The sequence below is a fragment of the Sciurus vulgaris genome, assembly GCF_902686455.1.
Source record: "Sciurus vulgaris genome assembly, chromosome: 14".
Classification (NCBI taxonomy): Eukaryota; Metazoa; Chordata; class Mammalia; order Rodentia; family Sciuridae; genus Sciurus; species Sciurus vulgaris.
The window spans coordinates 66569395-66590875 of record NC_136475.1 but is presented as its reverse complement, the minus strand read 5'-3'; the positions used below and the strand labels follow the sequence as shown (position 1 = coordinate 66590875).

Below are 21481 nucleotides of genomic sequence, written 5' to 3'. Positions count from 1 at the left end.
TTTAAGTTTAGTCTCTTCATGTCCTTGTATATTCTTACTATAGTTCTTGTATATTCTTACTATAGTTTTTTATTTATTTATTTATTTATTTTACTGTGTACCACGGGTTTAGGTCATACAACTCTTTTTAAATGTTTGCCAGTGTTAAATTTTTTTACTAAGTTAATTACTAACTCAATCTCTTGTCGTATATGTAGGCAGATTTTTCTCTTACTTCTTTAGTCAGTCTTGGATTTTGCATCTTTCTAGGAATTTGCTATTTCTTCTGACTTGTCTAATTTATTGGCATACCATTTTTTATGGTGTTCTCTTACCCTCCTTTATATTTCTATAAATTTGTTAATAATAGTCCCTGTTTTATTCCTGATTTTAGTAACTTGAATTTTCTCTTTTTAAAGCTAAAACTGGGCATGGTGGCACATGCCTGCATTCCCAGTGGCTCAGGAGGCTTAGGCAGGAGGATTGCTAGTTCAAAGATAGCCTCAGCAATTTAGTGAGACTCTGTCTCAAAATAAAATGTAAAAAAGGCTTGGGATGTGACTCAATGGTTAATTCTCTCTGGGTTCAGTCTCTGGTACCAAAATATAAAAAAAGTATCTAAAAATCTGTCAGTTTTTTTGTTAACCTTATCAAGGAACCAAGTTTTGGGTTTGTTTACTTTCTCTATATTTTCATTCTTTATTTTATTTATCTCTAACTTTATACTTTATCTATTTCTATTCTGTGTTTAGTTTGCTCTTTCTTCCTAGTATCTTAAAGTGGAAAGGTAGGTTATTGATTTGAGATTTTGTAACATGTTTAGAACTATGAATTTCCCTCTAAGCTCTCTACTGAAACTTAGAACAATACTTGAACAATACTATAAATTTAGTATTAGGTTAGTCAGCTTTTTGTCACTGTGACTAACTAGAGCAACTTCCAAGGTTAATGTTTCCAAGGTTAAGTCTATGTTCAGCCAGCTCCACGGTTCTGAGCCCAAACTGAGGCAGAACATCATGGCAGAAGGGCATGGCAGAGGAAAACTGCTCAGTTCATGGTAGGTAAAAGCAGAAAGAGCTTGAAGTCAAGGAGCCAACAATAACATAATCACCAAGGGCAACCCTCAGTGAACTACTTCCTCCAGCCATGCCCTACCTGCCACTGATTGACTCAAATTATTAATGCATCAAATGGATTAACCCACTGATTGAGCTATAGCTTTCATAATCTAATCGTTCACCTCTGAACATTTCTGCATTATCTTATGCATAAGCTTTTAAAGGCACACCTCATATTGAAATCATAAGAAGTATGTTGTGATTTTGTTTCATTATTCCCAACATGTTTTCTAATTTACTCATGATTTCTTTGTTGACTCATTGGTTATTTAGGAATGTGTTACTTAGTTTACACAAATTTGTGAATTTCCCAAATTTCCTTCTATCATTAATTTCTAATTTCATTGAATTGTGGTGAGAGAACTTCGTAAAGTGAATTTAATTTAATACTTTTAAATTTATTGTTTTTTTACCTAACATATGGTCTGTCCTGGAGAATATTCTGTGTGCATTTGAGCAGAATGCATATTCTGCTGTTGTTGGGTAAAGTGTTCTACACATTTCTGTTGTGTCTAGTTGGTTTATAGAGTTGTTTACATCTTCTGTTTCCTTGTTGATCTTGGGTTGTTTAACCATCATTGAAAGTAGGTTAATGCATTCTTCAACTACTTTGTTGAATTATCTTGTTCTCCTTTCAATTCTGTCAATTTTTTGCTTTATGTATTTTGGTGCTCTGTTGGTAGGTACATATATGTTTTTAATTATTATATCTTCTTAATATATTGATCCTTTCATCATTATAAAATGTCTTTCTTGTCTTCAGTACCAGTTTTTATGTGAAGTCTGTTTTGTCTGATATTGGGATAGCCATTTCATCCCTCTTTTGGTTATTATTTCCATGGTATATCTTTTCCTATTTTTTTTACTTTTGACCTATTGTGTCTTTGAGTCTAAAGTATGTATCTTGTGGATACCAAATAGTTGGATCATGTTGTTTTATCTGATGCCCATCTCCATCTTTTGATTGGTAATATATACTCTATTTACATTTAATGTAACTCCTGAAGGTAGGATTTGTATCTACCAGTTTGCTATTTGTTTTCTAGATGCCTCATGCCTTTTTGTTTCTCACTTTCTCCATTACTGTCTTCTTTTGTGTTGAATGAAAGTTTTCCAAAGTGCCTTTTTAATTCCCTTTTTATTTCATGTATATACATATATATATTATATATACACATATATCAATTAGAACTGTCATCTTAATTTGTAATAACTTAGTTTGGATTAATACTAACTAAATTTCAATAGTGTACAAAAACTTTGCTCCTATGTAGTGCCATTCACCTCTCCCCTCCTTTGTATTATTGTCATACAAATTTTATCTTTATACATTGTCTGTGCATCAACACAAATTGGTAGTTACTGCTTTATTCTTTATGAATTTTAAATCAGGTAGGAGAAAAAGATTACAAATGAAGTATGGATTTCTTTTTACTGTCTCTTATGTTTACCTGTGCCATAGCTTTTACAGATGATCTCTACTTCTTCATGTGCATTCAGTTGTAGTCCTTGCATTTCAGGCTGAAGAACTCTCTTTAGTATTTCTTGCTGGGCATTTCTGATAGTGCTCAATTCTTATCATTTTTGTTTAGGTGAGATGTTTTACTTTTCATTTCTGGACGTGGTCAGCTGGAGGTCCTGGAGACGGGATGCAGTTGGTCTCGCAGGGGTCCTGGAGGTCCCATGTGTTTGGTGTGGTTATGGGACCCTGCAGGCCGGGTGCAATCAGTCTGTCTGGGGTCCCCGTGATAGGGTGCAGTCAGTTGGTCTGGGGGTCCTGGCAGCAGGGAGCAGTCAGTCGATGTGAGGGCCCCAGAGGCAGGGAGTGATCGGTGGCGCCGAGGGATCCTGGAGATGGGGCTCAGTCAGTCCGGCCAGGGGTCCTATAGGGCCTGGCTGTTGTCTCAAAATGGCAGCAGCCATGTGTAATCAAACCTGCAGGTACTGTAACAGTGAACTTCCAGGCAGCAGCAGGCAGCTGGAGCCCCACTGGCGGTTAGCGATCAGTTTGCTGACTGTTGTCGGAGGGTTGGGAGGTGAACCTCGAGCATTGGGTGATGGATAGGAGTAAGGCAGGCGATGGACAGGCGAGAGGCAGGCAAATGGCGGATGATAGACCCCCGACAGTGAGCAATCTGCTCTCAAAAAAGGCATCGATATGCTGGCAGACTGCAGGTCATCACAGCAGACTAATGGGTAAATACCAGGGGATCCATAAGCAGCAAAAAAAAAAAAAAAAAAAAAAAAAAAAAGAATCCGGCATTATGGAGCGACAAGGAATGCAGCCTCCCTCTAATCCACCATCTTGGATCTCCTACTTTTCATTTCTGAAGGATAAATTTTATGTATATAGAATTCTTGGTTGACAATGTTTTTTCTTTCAGTGCTTTGAATATGTCATCCCACTCTCTTCTGGACTTTATGGTTTCTCATGAGAAATCAGCTGTTACCTAATGAAGATTCCGCATACATGATAAATTGCTTTTTTCTTACTGCTTTCAAGATTCCCACTCAACCTTTGGATTTTAAAAGTTTCAGTATGATGTGTCTAGGTTGGAATCTCTTTGAGTTTATCCTGTTCATATTTTGTTAAACGTCTTATGCATAAATTAATTTTCGTAAATCAAATTTGGGAAGCTTTGGACGATTATTTCTTCAAATAATCTTTTTGCCTCTTTCTTTCCTTCTTTCTGAAGCTCCCATTATACTTAGGTTGGTATGATTGATCTCACAAACCATATTCATTTTTCTTTATTTTCATCAGGCAGGATAATATCAATTGACTCATATTCAAGTGTGCTGATTCTTTCTTCTGCCTGCTCAACACTTCTGTGGAGCTCAGTAGTGAATTCTTCATTTCAGTTATCATGTTTTTCAACTCTAGAATCTTAAAAACCTTTTGGTCACTTTACTGATATTCATGAGATACCGTTTTCATTCTTTAGGTTTTTGGACATGATTTACTTTAGTGTTTTTGAACATATTTAAAACTACCTATTTAAAGTCTTTATCAGATAAGCCCAATGTCTGGGCTTCCCAGTGATAGTTTCTCTTGACTGTTTCCCCCTATCTCCCTTATGAACCAATCTCCCTTTCTTCCTTCCTGCCTTATTGTAGCACTGTAGATCAAACTTAAGGCCTCATGCAAAGTAACCATATGTTGTGCCACTGAACTATATTCCCAACCGTAGACCATACTTTCTTATATCTTTCCTTGTCTTGTACTTTCATATTGAAAACTGAGCATTTTAAATAATATATTGTTGCAATTCTGGAAATTAGATTTTTCCCTTCCCCAGGGTTTGTTATTATTTTTTATTGTTGCTATTATTTCTTTAATGACTTTCTTAAGCTCATTCTGCAGTTTGTGTTTTTGTCATACATGGTCCCTGAAGTCTCCAATTAGCTAAGTGCTCAGCTAATAATTGTACAAAAATGTCCTTCAATACCTGGAACCATTGTGAAGTCTCCCAAGTTTTTGGCAACAGACTGTGTGTGTTTGTTAGGACTCATCTTCAATTCTGCTTTAACCTTTCACTTTCTGTTTGTGCAGAGCTTTAAGATCAGCCTGAGGATGCCTATCAAATGAAATGATAGTTTTGAATAATAGAAATGTAAGCTATTATCACTTTTGTGGTCATTTAACTGCTTTTATTCCTACACCAGATTATTTGCTCTTTGCAAGTACAGGCCTTTCCTGACTTACAAACATGTAACTTACATGTAAACCCCTAACTTATATGCCTTAGACCTTTCTCAGCACAACCAGGAGGCTCATGTTGAAAAACAAAAAGAAAAATAAAAGAACTTTGAGATTTTGGTGACTCTGTGGTTTCATAAGGGAAAAAAACTTCCAAATATCAGTGATATTTTGGGGTAGTATTCCTCAAATTGAGATTCAAGGACTACCTGCCTCAGAACTCAGAATCACATAGGATATTCAGGAAACCTGAAGTTTCCTGTCTCTATTCCAAATCTTTTGATTTAGATTATCTAAGGTAGAGTCCAGGATTTGCATTTTTAACATCCTCAGGTAATTCTTATGCACATAACTATCTGAGAAACTCCTTAGGGAAGATAAGCCTGTATGTGTGTTCACAAGAAGGACTGACTAGCTTATGATATGAACCATGGTTTATTAATCTCCTTTCACTGATTTTTTTTTTTTCAAATTCCACTTTACTTTTATGTTTACTCAAATTCCACCAATTAGAGATTTATTTATGTCCATAAGGACACTTCTGAACAGCTGTCAGAGTTAAAGGGCTAACATTCACTCATACCTTTATAAAAATTAATTTAGTGAGATTGTGTTTATCTGAACAACTGGCTATGATGACTTGCAAGGAAAGAAGGAAGTTTTGACTGTTGTTTAATTTTAGGAGAAAGTAGATACTTTTCATGAGATTCAGAAGCATTTAGGAGAAGAATAGGTCCTGTTTTAATTTATGCAATAAAAGTAGAGGAGAGGTTACAAGATCAACCAGTGAGTATCCTTACTCATATCAAAATATTGGGCCTAGGGCTAGCCACGCAACCAGACAAAGGGAGAAAAAAAAATGACATTAGCCAACTGAGGGTTACATGGGCTTTTGACTGAAGATAGTCACTACCTAAAGCAGCACGCAGAAGTTGTCTTAATGGAGAAATGCCCTCTGATTTCCTAATTACACACTTCTTAATGAACTTTTCTATATAACCTATTTGAGAGTTTGAGATTGGATCAAATGCAGATATGTAATTTATGTGTTAATTTAAAATTCTGGAACTGATTTCTCCAAGCCATCTCTATACTTTTAGGCCATTTCTTTTTGAGTAATTTAATGTTTAGGTCATATTAAACTTGGTATTGAAAAACAGGATAATATGTAGATCCTTGTAAAATTTAATATTTTTAAAAAATGAAACATGGCTTAAAAATTGTTTCATGGTTTAGGTTTTTACTGTTCTGATTTTGCCTCTGTTAATGAGAATAATCAAGAAATTCCTATCCCCTCTTCCATTCAACCAAGTTTAGGATAAATTATTCTGCCTTAGGTTTCCAGAATTCTATTACAAATGAATAGACTAGTAAATGGCATTTCTTATTTCCTTCCAGGTATTGCACAGCGGTGCACAGCTATCAAGTACCACTTTTCTCAGCCAATCCGCTTACGAAACATTCCTTTCAATTTAACCAAGACAATACAGCAAGATGAATGGCACCTGCTTCGTAAGTATTTCTGGGAAAGAGAGAGGAAATGGTGTCTTTCTGAACAAAAATGTGTTCCCACCATTCCCCCCACACCACTGCTCAGGTTTGGACTGAAATGTAGTGTTTATCCTATGTGAGCCTCTGGGCCCTATTGAATTTGGTCAGAGGCTCTGAGAATCATTTCACTATGCTGTGGGCACAACTTGTTTATAAAGCAAATGTGTGAAAATCAGGTATGAGGCTCTGTGAGACAGGGTAGTGTGCCTTTCTATCCTGGTGGCATCTGTACACACCAGGTGACTGAATCTTTTCTTAACCAAGTCTTGGGGACAAGGACCTGCCCTTCCACTTGTCTAACAAACCAAGGAGATTATGCTTTCTGTGCTTCCACATTTGTTTTGTTTATACGATATGTATTTCAGCCACTGTGTTTATCTTAGACCTTGGCATTTCTGCTAAAAAATCTTTATGAGTGTATGTCATAATTTTCTCAGTGGGTGTCTGTTACCTCTGCATCTCAACCAAAGGAACAGCTCTTTTTCACTGTTGGGGAAATGTGAAACTCTAGGAAGGATCATGCAATGTGAAACTAAAGAGGACTGATATTTACCTGGAAACTATTGATTCAAACTGTCTTGTGATAGATAGCTCATGAAAACAAAATGCTGCATTGAATTCTTTTCAGTGTTTTCCCAAATTAGAGGTTGACATTGTCATTTTCCCAATGAAATAAGCGGCAGGGACTGCAGCTAGTTTGGTGGTGAAAGCCACTGCAGAAGTCCATGCAGGGGCTCATTCTGTAAGTAAATAGCTCTGCAGGGCTAAAGGCTCTTGAATCTCAAACACATATATGTGTGTTAGCTTTTTTTGTCGCTGTGACAAATAACTGAGAAAAATATCTTGGAGAGGGAAAGATTTATTTTGGCTTAGGTTTCAGAGGATTCAGTCCATGGTCAACTGACTCCAAGGCAGAAATATCAGGGCAGAAGGGCATGGCAGGGGAAAGTTGCTCTGCTTATGGTAGTCAGGAAGCAGAGAAGGAGGAAAGGCCCAGGGATAAGATAGAGTCCCCTGGGACATACCCCCCGAGTGACCTACTTTCCCCATCCTTGCCCACCTGCCTACAGTTTCTCCCACCTCCTGGTAGTATGTTCAGCTATCAATGGATCTGTTCTCTGATGAGATCAGAGGACTCATGATTCAGTCTCTCCCCCAAATCCCCAGCTTTGAACATCACTGCATTGGGATCAAGCCTTCAACGTATGATCTTTTAGGGGACATTCCAGATCCAAATCATAGCAACATACGTGCAAGGTCTAATGATATTGCCACATTATATTATTGGTATGATATAAATATTGTGAATGCAAACTTAAAACTTGGAAAAATCATTGGATGAAATGTGGCTTAGTTTTTAGTAGTATGACTTCTTGAAAGTTCTTTCTTGCTGGCAAATTTTAACTACCACTTCTCAGTAGGTCCACGTCAGAGTCTTACCTAAGTGTTCTTAATTTTTTGTGAGTAGGTTTGGAGTTCTTCATCTATCCAGATGAGCCTCATATTTACTGACTTTGATCAGGTCAAAAAAGATCATCATGGGATCTTGAAAAAGAATCTTATCCCTTTACTCTGAACCCCATTATGGCCCAAAAAGGCAATATTCTAGCATTCTCTTAATTTGGGGGGAAGTTCTCATAGAAAGATGCTTTTCACAGTCTTATGCATGACTCTTTCTAAGAAAATCACCTTGGTGATCTGTACTACATTTACTGGATAAGGTTAATGTGTTTGGTACTAATGCAAATCCCATGTGGATTATATCTGAACTTTGTGTGTTTTAATAGTCATAGAAGATAGAACTATCACTCAAACTACAGGAAATTTGAGAGGTCCTCAGATAATAGTGACTGAACTATTATCACATTTCTTCAATTCAGATATGAATCTCTCCAAACTCCTTTTATCCATAACATTTAACTCAGCCTCTTTAAATTACCACTGCCCCTGACCCCTTGCTCTGTGGTATTTCTACTTCCTTTTCTAGGCAGATACCCTGTTTTCACTTGGATGCTCTGACATGGAAGTGGGGAATTCCCCTAAGAAGAGGGATGGTCTGTGTGGCTAAGATGCTGAGAGTGAGGCTGGAGGCTGCTCTAATCATCCTCCATGTAGTACCTGTAAGATACCAGGAGCTACATAGCCAGCCAGCCAGATGGCAGCTGCTTAGGCTAAGAAGCTCACACGTCCAACAGTGTGTGTGCTGTGTGTCTTGTCTTGGTTCCATGTGCCCCTGTGTGTTCATGGTCCTTGTTATTTTTCCCAGTCCTATTGCTTAGCCCTAGGGCAACAAATGCATGGTTGGAATCTGTTATAAGAAGCATCATAAAATTTAGCATTCAGATAGCAAAAATTTAAAGTTAGCTTTCTTAAAAAAAAAATTAAAACGGAAGGAAGGAAATAGAATTAAAAAGTAAAATAGCCCAAAGGTGGGCATCCCGAGTTCTGAGTGCTTAGTAATTGGCGGGATCATGCATCTGGTTAGATGTTGTCACTTTTATGATGGGCTCAGCTCTATTGTTGGGTATACAATGGAGACTTGACCCATGGGTACAGTTCTCCTTAGCCTGGGCAAATGGGTGCTTGATTTCTGGGACCTATACCTTAGGATAGAGGGTATTTATGAGCAGACACCTCCTGTGTGCGTTTTAGGCCATTATTTCATTCCCCATGTTGACTTCACTTTCTCAAATCCTTTTTGAAAGTAGGCAGGGGTCAATGTAAATGAAAGCAAAATAATCTTCATTCATGACACTCAGACAAAAACCTTAATTCACCATAGCTCACTGTTTAGGCTCTTCCACCTACGACAGATCAATTACAGCCACTAATTCACCCTCATTTGTATTGCTCTTTGGGGGCTAACAAAGAGAGTTCTCAACCCTGCCTCACTCTCAGTTTACTCAGTCCCTTGCTCTCTGCTACCCGATTGACCTTGGGGTTGCCCTCTTATGTGCTGCGTACTTGGATGGACATCTCCGTACACTCGGAGGGGTAAACTCTGTCCCTCCATTGGTTACACTGTATCTATCCTCTAAGGGAACACCTGGGAAGAGAATTCCCCAAACCACTTCCCTGTAGCCCAAATCCTGTCTGTGTAACTGAGTAATTTTCACATAGTATACAAAACTCTTTGTTCTCATTTCAGTCACATTCCTGAGTCTTCTTCTGATTTTGATTGTCTCTGTTTTGAGATTAGACTTAAGAAGAATCACTGCCGGCTTCCTGGGCATGGCCGTAGCTGTCCTGCTGTGTGGCTGCATCGTGGCCACCGTCAGCTTCTTCTGGGAGGAAAGCCTGACCCAGCACGTGGCTGGACTCCTGTTCCTCATGACAGGTACGCTGCACACCTTAGGCCACCTCTCCCAGCCAAGGCGAACCCTGTTCCTATGCAGCAAACTTCACTCTGTTACATCCCCATTAATTTTGTTTTCATTTGTGAGAAGAGCAACCAGAAGCTCATTTGACTTTGAAGCAAAGTGTAGAATTTAAAGAAATCAGCAGTGTTGAAAATGCAGCCCTGAGTTCCACATTGTGCCCTATTAGCAGGGGAGATGGAAGTGCCCTGGGTCCGGTCTCCATTTGAGCCAGGTCTCTTTTTTTCTGTCCCATTCTTTTAGACCATGCACCAAATCCTGGCCTGGACTCTTGGCAGAGATGGGTCATTGCTTATCAGGAGCCTTCAATGAGAGCGAGCTCATTCCTGGGCTGAAAGTCAGCTCAAGTAGATGCCTCGAAGCAGGGGCCTCAGCATCGCTGTTGCAGATATGACATTCACTCATTTCCCTCCACAGATATTTTTTGAGGACTTACTATGTGTCAGACACTGCTCTAGATGTGATAAATAAGACGACAGCCCTCTTGCTTGTTTGTTTTGTGGGGAGACATCAGCAATGCTTTATGATCATAATAAAAACTACGAAGGAAATGGACAGAGTAGAACAGGGGTCAGGGAAGGCCTCACTGCATGGCGACTTCTGAGTTAGACTATAAGAAGCAGCCAGTGGTGGGCAGGCCCAGGAAGCTAGGCACTCAACTTTAGACAGGAATGCACCTGTGTGTTTTCAGCCACAGGAAGAAAATCAGCGTGACTGGAGAGGAGCAGAGGAAAGGCCCGTATCACACCACACAGGAGCCACAGGCAGTGGCCAGATCTCTAGGGCTTTCTTGGTCATGGTGAAGAGTTTGGATTTAAAGCTAAGGGCGATGGAATCCACCAGAAGGATTTGAGCAGAGGAACTTGACTTAAAGCATGAGACTGGGAGGGGTGTGTGTGGAGACATGGCTAGGGAGTTTTTGATTAATAAGTGAAGGATATTTTTTGTCTAAAAATGGTTGAGTGTTGTCTAAAAATGGTTAACACAAACTGAAGGTGGGGGCGGGGTACAAATCTTCCTTCCTACCCTTCATAAAAAATTACTGTGTTAATGATGAATGCATGACAAATCAAGTTCCTCCAGGTGTAGCCAGCATCAGAACTAATGCCACCTTGATGGCCACGTTTAATAAGCTTATTCTCAAGTGACCATGATGAGGTGTTGAGGACTTCTCACTATCACTGGTCATTTTCTAAGCCTGTCTTTCAGGGCTTGCACCATTTTCTGTCTGTCTGTTATGCACAGCTGGCAGGTGGGTGAGCTGGTTTTCTGGGTTGCTCTCCCCAGGCCCTTCCTTCAACTCTCATCTGTCCCTTTCCTAGCGTCTTGGCAAAACATTCAGAAATTCCATGGACCCTGCATAGTTCTGAGAAAAAACCAAAGTTAACTTTTCCAAATTTTGGTGAATGTACAATGGCACCAGGAACCTAACACTAGTTCCTGACATTTTGGAGGAGGATTTATTTGAACCTTTGAGGCCAGCCACTGGGTGCCTGCCCAGGATGTATTTAAAATCCAAATTGTGGAGTGAGCAGGACAGAGCAGCATAGAAAAAGAGACCAGAGGATTCCTTTAAGTCTTTGCTGGGGCTTAGTGATCATTAAAAATTTCCCTTTCTTCCCACTCCTTTACCAATACCTCCCACTTTTCCCCCCTGTACATCAAAGAAGTGCAGATTTGCACCCCTCTCCAAAAAAGGTTCCACGCCACCATCCTTTATCAGGAAAAAGAGAGACTCTCTAGACTTGACAAAAGCCTCAGTAGGATTATTTTTTAAAGGATACTGTTAATATTCAGTAGTACTTGAATAATTTAGGATGATGTTAGCTTATAGAGAAATTGTTAACATTAAAATAAATCATGAGGCCATGAGATTCAGGTGTAGTGGGTGTGTCCAGGAGGCCTGGGAGCTTGGTCTGGTTTTAAGGGAAAAGGAAGTGGAAGTTTAGTGTTGGGTGGGCACAGGGAAAAGCCTGGAGTTTCCTGGGTGCTGTATCCTTCTGTCCCTTACTGTGGGATTTACAGAGGTTTGTTTTGTTATCAAAATAATGCCTTGAAATTTTCTTTATAAACAACTAAGGTAATTAGGTCCAACCACTGCTTGAGATAAATTAGCTATAGAACCTTCCCATGCAGTAACAGGGAATGAGCGCAAATAAGGGTTAAAGATTGATTTTAATTAAGCAGCCTGTCTCCGGCAGCTCTCGACAGCAGCCCTCCCACAGATTTTTGATGTTAAACTTAGCGCCTTCTAATGCACTGGTATCTTCATTCTCTGCCTGAACTTATTAGCCAAACCTTCAATGGAGAACATCAATGATGTGACAGTTGGAAGTGTGAAAATGGAAACTATTGAACCATCTTTCTCCTTTTGCCATGTTTTCTGCAGACAGGTCTTGATTACCCACATGAGGAGCAGCAATGCTATTACTCACATCAGGGAGCCAGGTTGTGCCCCCTTTCTTCTTGCTGGGGCCTGTGAGGGTTACTTGAACCAGACCAGGAACAGACCTCACATCTCCCAGGGGCTTCACATGCTCCGAGGCTACACACACAGATGCAGAGGCACACACAGATGATGAGGAGATCGACTCTTCTGCTCAGTACTATGGTGTTCTACTTTCAGTGTGCTGAGAATGAATCTTTCCAACCACATTAAATGATGCATTCTGTGAGATTGCTGTGGTAATACTATTTCTAATGATTATAATTTAAATTATAAATACCTTAAGGGGTTAATTTATTAAATGCTAACATTTTAGAGTATGTTTGTATATTTTTAATATTTCTGTTTTAAGTATTTTAAGTATCCTATAATACACTGGGAGTCTCAAAAATTGGAGCTTGGACTTCCCTTGGTGGGGATCTCCCTGCCCAATGAATGCATTCTCCTTCACAGTCTGTGCCCTGAGTGACCACTGCCATTTTGAGAAAGCACACTCGGCATGTAACACTCACATCCTGAAAGCAGAGAAAGAGGAAACAGTGCTCAGAGGGCACCGTTAAAATGTCAGGAGCAGTTAACACCCAGCCGGGTTGCCAGTTCCTTTGCTTCAGTGCAGACAAATGAAAAGACTCTGCTGTAGTAGGTGTATTAAATTATCTAGGCTATCCATCAATTAGGACCTGAAACTACAGGTCCACTGTGCTTTATCTGAAACCCTTGAGGCCAGGTGTGTTCTGTAACTCAAGATTTTGAAAATTTTACTTTGGAAAGATAGTATGGTACATGTATTCAATATTATCTAACACTCTCAGCAAGGTCTGGTGTAGCATCTTGAAATCAAATATGTTGACATTTCTACAGCAAAACTTATGAATATTCACACTAAGCAGGATCAATAAGGACAATAATAGCTTCATGTTAGAGCAGCTCAGGCTTTACTACTAAAGGAACTTGCTAACCTCTTAGAAAAAGATTGTTTCTACTTCTTTTTTATTTAGGAATTACAGATTGTGAATCTGTTTTTTATTTTTACTTATTATTTCCTTAAGTTTTGACCTGTCTCTATTAGTCCTGCCCAGTCATTTAGTTAAGACAACGTAGGCCTGGCCGTTGGAGTAATCTATGTGAAAAGTAACATGAGACATTTTTGCTGGAAGGGCAGAGACTAGACTGATGGGCAGGCCATCTTTTGAAGGAGAAGGGGGTGGGGTAATCAATGTTTATGCCTTTGGGTGTTGTAGTTAGGTTATTTATCAAGCAAGCTAACCACTGTGAAGCAGCTTCTACTCCTTTCAACCTTTTAAGCACATCAAAGAAGGGAGGTCAAAAGAATGGGCCCAGTTTCCCTAATTACATCTTACCAGCTGGCCACAGGCACCAGGAAGATTTTAGGGTAGGGCATTAAGTTGATGATCTGGGATGGTAGCATAAATTTACTACTCTGATCTGAAAATTATTCCTTCGAGCCCTGCAATTCCGTAATATCGTGGCATCTTCTAATTAAGAATATTGTCAGAAAAATCTTTTAATATTTTATAAGAATAGTAGCTGCATATAGAGCTTGTCAGGGAACAGTAATTATTCACTCTTTTGAAGATACTACCAGCAATAGCCAGGAGCAAGCACAGGACTTGGGACCCTCTCTTTCCTGGGGCTACTAGCTAGGCTGAGAAAGTATCAGCTATCAGGGAAGAAGAGGAAGGGAGGGGAAGCATGAGAGAAGAATGGAGGAGGGGTGGCCTTGTTCCCCATGGATCTTCAAGATGGACCTTAGATTTTGAAAGGGTCCTTTAGATTTTGATACTCTGCATGCCAGAGTATCTTACTTATTCTTTTGCACCCCATTCACATGTCTTTCACTAATTAGATTGCTATTGATGAAAATGCAGTATTATCTGAAATAATTTGCTACATAGGTAAGTCCTACCTGGGGTAATTTGGGATGACTCGGTTCTTAAGTTGGTAGAAATTCAATGTATTGCAGAATTAAGTTTTGTTCAGCAGGTTTTCTTTCACTCCATGTGCTCAGCTCTGTTAGACAATGTGTGGAAGTCAAAGAAGTCTCTCCTATCTTTTCCTGAGAAGTATGCTACAAAGTGGAGTGGTTCCTAACCACATCAGGGTCAAACAAATTATGGCTAGGACTGGCAAGAACTTGTGAAACTAAGCTACCTCTAACATAATCAGAACTAGGTCTGGAAACAATTGTTGATTAACTGATTAAACAACACTTATAATAGTTACAATCTTATTAAGACCAACAAAAGAGATAGAAATGTACATGATTCATTGATCATGTGTACACAATGTTAGGGGCTGAATTCTGTGTCTCCCAATTCTGTTAAAGCTTTAATCCCCAGAACTTCAGAATGTGACCTTATTTGAAAATAGGGTCTTTAAAGAGAAAACTAAGTTAAATTAGATCATTAGGGCGGGTCCTGACCAGGTGTGACTCCTGCCCTTAAAGAAGAGGAAATTTGAACACAGTTACAAAGGGGAGACCACATGAAGGCACGCGGAGAAGATGGCCATCTACAATGCAGGAGAGAGGTCTCAGAAGCAACCAGTCCTACTGGTACATTGATCTCAGATTCATAGCCTCCAGAATTGTGAGAAAGTAAATATTCTGTTGTTTAAGTCACCCAGTCTGTGGTGCTTTGTTATGGCAGCCCTAGCAAATTCACATATGTGAATTTTGTAAGATGTGCCTATGGAACCTAAAATAGAATTCACAGTATCAGTGACCTAAACTATTAACCCAGTGACAATAAGCATACTTTCATTTTTAAAAATGATGTGGTTTTTTTTTTTTTCTTGATGTCTTTGAATTTAGAAGTTTTTTTTTTTTTTTCTTTTTAAAGAATCTTGAATGGGGTAGCTTCTTTTACAAAAGCTTATTGGAAAAGCTGGAAACAATGCTTTTTCTCCTCTCAGTACATTTCCTTATGCTAATCACAAATAGTCCAGCTCATCCCACAAACAATAGCTCTGAGTGCTAGATATTTGCAAATTTCCTTGAGAGTTGAAGGTCCAAAAGGCAGAGCATTTCTTGTTCATCACTCCTTTGCTTTCATCTTACCCCAAACAACTTCTGCTTGGAAGGAGAAAAGATGTTATCAAAGGGCAGCAGCCTGTGGGGGCATTTTTGGAGAGAGGGTAGGGAAGAAAGGGGTTATGTTTGGGCCAATAGACCTGATTTCCACTCTCTGTGGAGTGAATCCAGGCAACAGGAAATAAAGCAAGTTTTCACAAAGTTTGATGAGTGTCTAATTAAAAAGGACCCAAGTGACCCAAAGATGCGTATCATATTACATGTAAAATAAATACAAAGAAGTAAAAGAAATAGGACAAGGGGACAACCAGATTTCAGAGTATATTAGCTTTCTGTAACTATGACAAAATACCTGAGAAAATCAACTTAAAGGAGAAAGAGTTTGTTTTGGCTTATGGTTTTAGAAGTTTCAAACCATTGTTGGTTGGTCCTAGCTTTGGGCCTGTGGTGAGACAGAGCATCATGGCAGAGAGAGCACTTGGAGCAGAGCTACTCACCTCATGGTGGCAAAGATAGAAGAAGGGGATGGGGTCCTGATATCCCCCTCAGGGGCACACTCCCAAAGACCTGATTTCCTTCCACTAGGCACCACCTCATAAAAGGTCCATCACCTCCCAATAGTGCTTCAAGCTGGGAACTGAACCTTCAACCAGTGGCCTTTGGGGGACATTTATGATCCAAACTATAATGTGAGGCAAGATGGATCCAAGAGTGAGAGCAGAAGCAAAAAGCATGCCAACAAATTTTGTACTTTTGCTCATGGGAGGCATAAGATTGAGCTTTGAGGAGCTTCAGCTCTTCAGAAGCTTGGGCAAAGATTTTCTGTGAGTGACATCCTTCAGTGTCCATGGAGTAAGCACACCCCAGGTGCCCAGGCAGAGCTCAACCATCCATAACACTGAGGACAGACAGAAATCTTTGCCCTGGCTCATCTTTGTTTCCTGTGGTCTTTTGTATTTAATATGAACCCTTGATGGAATAATAAAATTTATTTCACCAACAGCAATTTTTGAGGAGCAGATGGGGGAAGGGAAACTAATGAAAACTCCTTTTCAGTATAAAATTGAAGACAGTATAATACAGAAGGAAAAATACATAGGTACTTCATTTCTTATTTAGTTACATAAAACTGAGTGCTACATAAAACTTCACTAAGAGTTTTTGGAAAAATGTCTTTTTTCCATGTCTTATTTTTGACTAGCAGAATCCTAGAAATTTGACGTTGTAAGTGCTTCAGTTACCAAGTCCCTCATTTTTTTTTTTTTTTTTCCCTAGATGAAGACATGAAGACTCAGGTTAGGAAATTTCAAGGTCACACAATGACTAATAGTAGAGCCAGGGAAAAGAATACATTGTTTTTTACATCCTAACTCCGTGCATGCAGACACTGAAGGATGCTTAAATGTCCGTTTGAACTCAAGCTATCAGAGGTCATAAAACCATGGTATTTAAAAAAAAAAAACAACATGCTTGTTAGGTATTCAGCTGTGTGTAGACAGCTAAAGGCAAAATGGAGCTTCCCCCCCCCCCCCCTGTGAATAGGCCATTGTTCTATTATTATATTTTACCTGTTGCTACTCCAGAGATCAATTTCCCCCCCTAATGGCCTTGTTCTATTACTAGCATTCATTACAAGGGACTTGCTATACATAAACATTGTCTTTTCTTTTCTTTTTTTCCTGCGAGTAAAAACATTCATGGAGATGTCAGTACATTGGCTCTCCATGAAGTCTGGGAAAAGCAATGGAATATTCTTTTTTGAATAGAATATTCCTTTATGAAAGAATTATTTTCATCTAGTTCTTTCTTCTGGAGTACTCAAAGTGATGTGTCTACTGTGAAAAAAAAAATGGAGCAAGAAGAAAGAATGAGATTTTGCCCTTTTTAGAAAAACGAAATCATTTTAGAGTTCAAAAACAGAATTAGGCAAAGAGTAGAAAATATCAAATTATCTCAGATGAAGTGCCCTTGTAATTTAGAATATTTATTTTTCTAAGTGCACATTTGGAAAAAAAGATTCAGGCAATGTATCCTTACATGATTTGAATGGAAGTAGAGTTATAACACTTTAAGAAATGGCATTAAGGTGATTTTTATTTCCTTCAAATTGCTACCTACTCTGAGTTTGTTTTTGTTTCTTTTTGCTAGTGTTTTCCATCTCCCAAGCTATACCTTAAGTGAGGAGGGCAGCATTGATTCTGCTTCTTACAACTCTCTTTTCAGTCCTAAAATGTTTCTGTTTCCGACGGAGAATGCTGCTTGTATGCCTAAAGATGCCAAAGCAATTTCCCAGCAAATAGGTGTAGCCTCCATTTCACACAGGGATAAACCCGAATATGATGAAGAGATGTGTAGGACCAAGAACAGACCACCAGAACTGGAATTGGTACTTGACTGGGTGTCAGTTTCTATGTTCATTATTCATCTCTAACTCATCGATTGCTCATTCTAACCGCTACCTATCCAAAAAGAGCATTGGTTGTGTCCACTGCAGTGGAATAGAAGCATCTATGTCCTTGGAACATCACTTGAGCACTGAAAATCCTATGACTTGGGCTTTTGAAGCATTTTTATTGGTTTGGATTTTACTATTTTTGAAGGGCAATTATACATACATGTATTTATATAAAAAAAAGTAAAATTTGGTGTGTCTACTTGTGTCTGTTAAATTCCCTTGGTTTGAATGGTTGAAGTATATGATCTCTTTATCCAAATTACTAGACTTAATTTATATTATTTAAAAGCATTCATTCATTTAAAAAAATTATTAATGCCCTAATATGTGCCAAAATCTGTACCTTAAAAAAAACACTTAGCTACTTGTAAGAATTCAACTAAAATATTATTTACAGAGAAATGATAACTATTTATGATAATATTCATTGATAAAGAAAGCAGATTGTATAATGATTGCCACTATATAAAAATTTTTTCAAGTCAGGTATGGAGTAAAGGAACATGACAGTTATTTTGTGTGAGGTTTGAGAAATATTTCTTTTCCTTAAAAATAGAATTTTTATTAAATTCTTTATTTTATTTATTTGGTACCAGGGATTGAACTGAGGGGTGCTTAACCACTGAGCCACATCCTCGGCCCGTTTTTTTGTGTATTTTGTTTAGAGCCAGGGTCTCCCTGAGTTGCTGAGGGCCTTGCTGAGTTACTGAGGCTGGCTTTGATCCTCCTGTCTCAGCGTCCCGAGCTACTGGAATTACAGGCAGGTGCCACTGTGCCTGGCATTAAATTGTTTTTAAGAATAAAAACAAAAATAAGTTCAAACATGCATAAACATTCTCACCAAGTAATTCTGAATCAGTGAAGTTATCAGAAGTTTCCTATTTTACACGAATAGTATGAATCTACATCATGTACAACCATGGAAACGAAATGATGTACTCCATTTGTGTACAATGAATCAAAATGTAGTCTGTAAAAAATTAAAAAAATAAGTAAATAAATAAAAGAAACAGACTAAATAGGAGCTAACAGGCTTATTGTGAATAAAATTTTCACGTGTGCGCAAAATTCATAATCCAGAAAGTCGAATTAGAGAAGGAAATATTTCAATAAAATGAGGAAAAAAAAAGTTTCCTCTTGTTTTCACCCCTGTATCTCTAGTCCCTAGCATGAGGTCTGGCACATAGAAGTTTTGTCCTTGTCTGTTGAGTGAATTAATTCAAGTAAAAGAACAATAAATAGATCTTTATGAATTTGGAGTGGTTGCCTTACTGGTTGGTCTGATTTTCACAAAGGCCTGGTAGCAGGCAAAGCAGTAACTGATCGTTCTATTCTCTTTGTTATTATTTATAGGGATATTTTGCACCATTTCCCTCTGCACGTATGCTGCCAGTATCTCTTATGATTTGAACCGGCTCCCGAAGCTCATTTATAGCCTACCTGATGATGTGGAACACGGCTACAGCTGGTCTATCTTTTGTGCCTGGTGCAGCTTAGGTTTTATTGTGGCAGCTGGAGGTCTCTGCATCGCTTATCCGTTTATTAGCCGGACCAAGATTGTACATCTAAAGTCTGGCAGGGACTCAACGGTATGACTGTCTGCATTCAAGGCCCCTCTGTGGTGTGAGCGACTCCTGAGAGGAGCGGAGCAGAGTTCACATCAGGATTCCAAGCACAAAAGCCGTCTTTTACATTCCAACCTGTTGCCTGCAGCCCTTTCTGGATGACTGATATAAAATCATGCAAAACCTCCCAACCTTTCTAAGGACAAGACTACTGTGGATTCAAGTGCTTTAATGACTATTTATGCTTTGACTGTGAGAAATAGGGAGCAGTGCCATGGAACATTTCTAGGTGTAGGAAAAGAGGAACTGTAACGGGAAAAAAAAAATTTGTAAGATTTCCATTTATTTCAGAAAGTTTGTATATAACAATTACCTGAGAGTCATTTCTATTTGCAAAAGGATTCGTAACAAAGCAAGTATAATTTTCTTGTCACTGTACAATGCTTGTTAAATTTTAATGCAGCATCTTCAGAATGTGTCCGAATGGTGTCTTGTTGTGTCAGCACCCAATATTTGTGCATTATTTGTGGCTGTTCCTTGTCACAGGAGGACTCTTCTGTTGCCTTATTATTATTATTTTTTAATTGAAGTCTCTTTTCTGTCTTTATATTGGAATTGAAATCATAAGAAAAACAGATCAACCGTGTAAAAGCTAATCCGTGACACTATGCAGTATTGTTTGAAGTCCTATCTGTTGTTCAGCTTCCGTCTGTTTATGTTAACTGGATTTCTGCATTAAATGACTGCCCCCTTGTTAATCTAGGTGTGTTTTTCTCTTTTAGCTGTGTCAACAAATTTCCTTAGCCATAGGACAGATGAGAACTCTATTGTTTTAATAAGACTCTTATGAAGCGTAATTGCTTCATTTTAATTAGGTTGGCCATTATTTATCTTTCATAGCAATCACACACTTGCTATTGACAAAAGATTTCATTTTCAAACTTCTTTGTAGATCTTGCTATAAGATATAAAGTTCTCCCCTGCCTCCTTTACCATCTGGCTGGCATTTAGCCAGTGATAAGGGTACCTTGTTCTTGGACCCCCTAGGCCAGTGATTTTCAACTTTGGCTACACATTAGAATCACCTGGCAAATTCTTCAAAGGGACCTAAGCTGGGCCCTACCCCAGACCCATTAACTCAAGGTCCATATCTGAACCTAGGCCTGAATTTTTTTTTTTTTTTTTAAATCCCATATACTTCTGATGTGCAGCTGGCACTGTTTGGGAACAGAATTACACTTAATACCTCCTTAGCTACTAAGTAAGTTAGCTCCTGTACTTAGTTCTTACTAAGTACCTGTAACTGGGCTATGTTTTCTTCCAGGTGTTATTTCACTCAGTCCTGTCAAAAACTCTGTGAAGTAGGTGCTCTTCCATGGAAGCTGAGGAGCAGACTCTCAATGTTGGCTTCATCTGCACCCCAGCCCTTTCCTATGTGTGGGTATAGGACCAAAGCTAAAAACCTTCCAAGGCATTTTCTAATTTTTCAGTGGAGAGGTGGGCACTAGCTAGCTTCTAAACTTTTCCTTGTAGCTGCAACATTGTCCCCTCTCTACACATGGTGTATGTATGGTAAAGTTGCTCTACAAAATAGGGGAAGATGCCTTATCCTGAATAAGATTCTGTTTTAGGTCTTCATTTCACAAAAGGTTATTCTTTCTTCTTTATAAAAGCTAATTTAGGACTCAGAAAAGGAAAGTGATAATTATCCCCAGAGAGACTAAAGGCTGATTTCCAAGTGACAGTGTCCACATTTTGTCATGGAAGCAGTTGGAAGATGCCAGTGGCCACGCAAGCTCTTGTCGTGGTTCCAGGCGCAGCTGAGGCTTATAAGCACGTTCCTGACAATCTCTCAGGCCTGTTTAATAAAGCAGTCCCTCTGGATGGGATCAGAGACGTATAGAAAGGGGCAATTATTTTCATTTATAGCTTATGTGGAAAATCCTCAAAGCGGGAGAGAGCTCTTTCTTTGAAGTTCTTTTTAAAGATCCCCTAGAAGATGTCAGGACTCTTGAACATTTATATTCCACCCACCAAAGCAGTGTCTGAGTGAGTAACTTTTGAAGTTTCAGGGAAGCTTCCTCCAGGGTTTGAGGTGAGAATGGAAGAAAGCTTCGCAGTGGCAGAAGGTGGAAGGGTTCACACACCAGAAAGATTTGCCCAGAAGCCAGGGGAGTTCACTTAGGTTTCAAACATGTGCTGGCAAGAACTGAGCCTCTCTGCTTTCCAGCCCCAGCA

The 21481-nt window shown here is 39.0% G+C and overlaps 1 protein-coding gene across 2 annotated transcripts in view; it reads left to right on the top strand.

Annotated features, from left to right (window-relative positions):
• The window catches only part of TMEM178A (transmembrane protein 178A), a 62295-nt gene extending 42294 nt beyond the window's left edge, over positions 1-20001 (top strand). The window contains exons 2-4 of one of the 2 annotated variants that reach the window (XM_079109906.1): positions 6196-6309; positions 9548-9685; positions 19032-20001. In XM_079109906.1, the coding sequence (XP_078966032.1) occupies positions 6196-6309; positions 9548-9685; positions 19032-19273 (494 nt within the window). In that variant the 3' untranslated portion in view covers positions 19274-20001. Of the gene's footprint in view, positions 1-6195; positions 6310-9542; positions 9686-19031 lie in introns of both variants that reach the window. The other variant, XM_079109907.1, reaches the window with a different exon arrangement.
• Positions 20002-21481: the final 1480 nt, after the last annotated feature.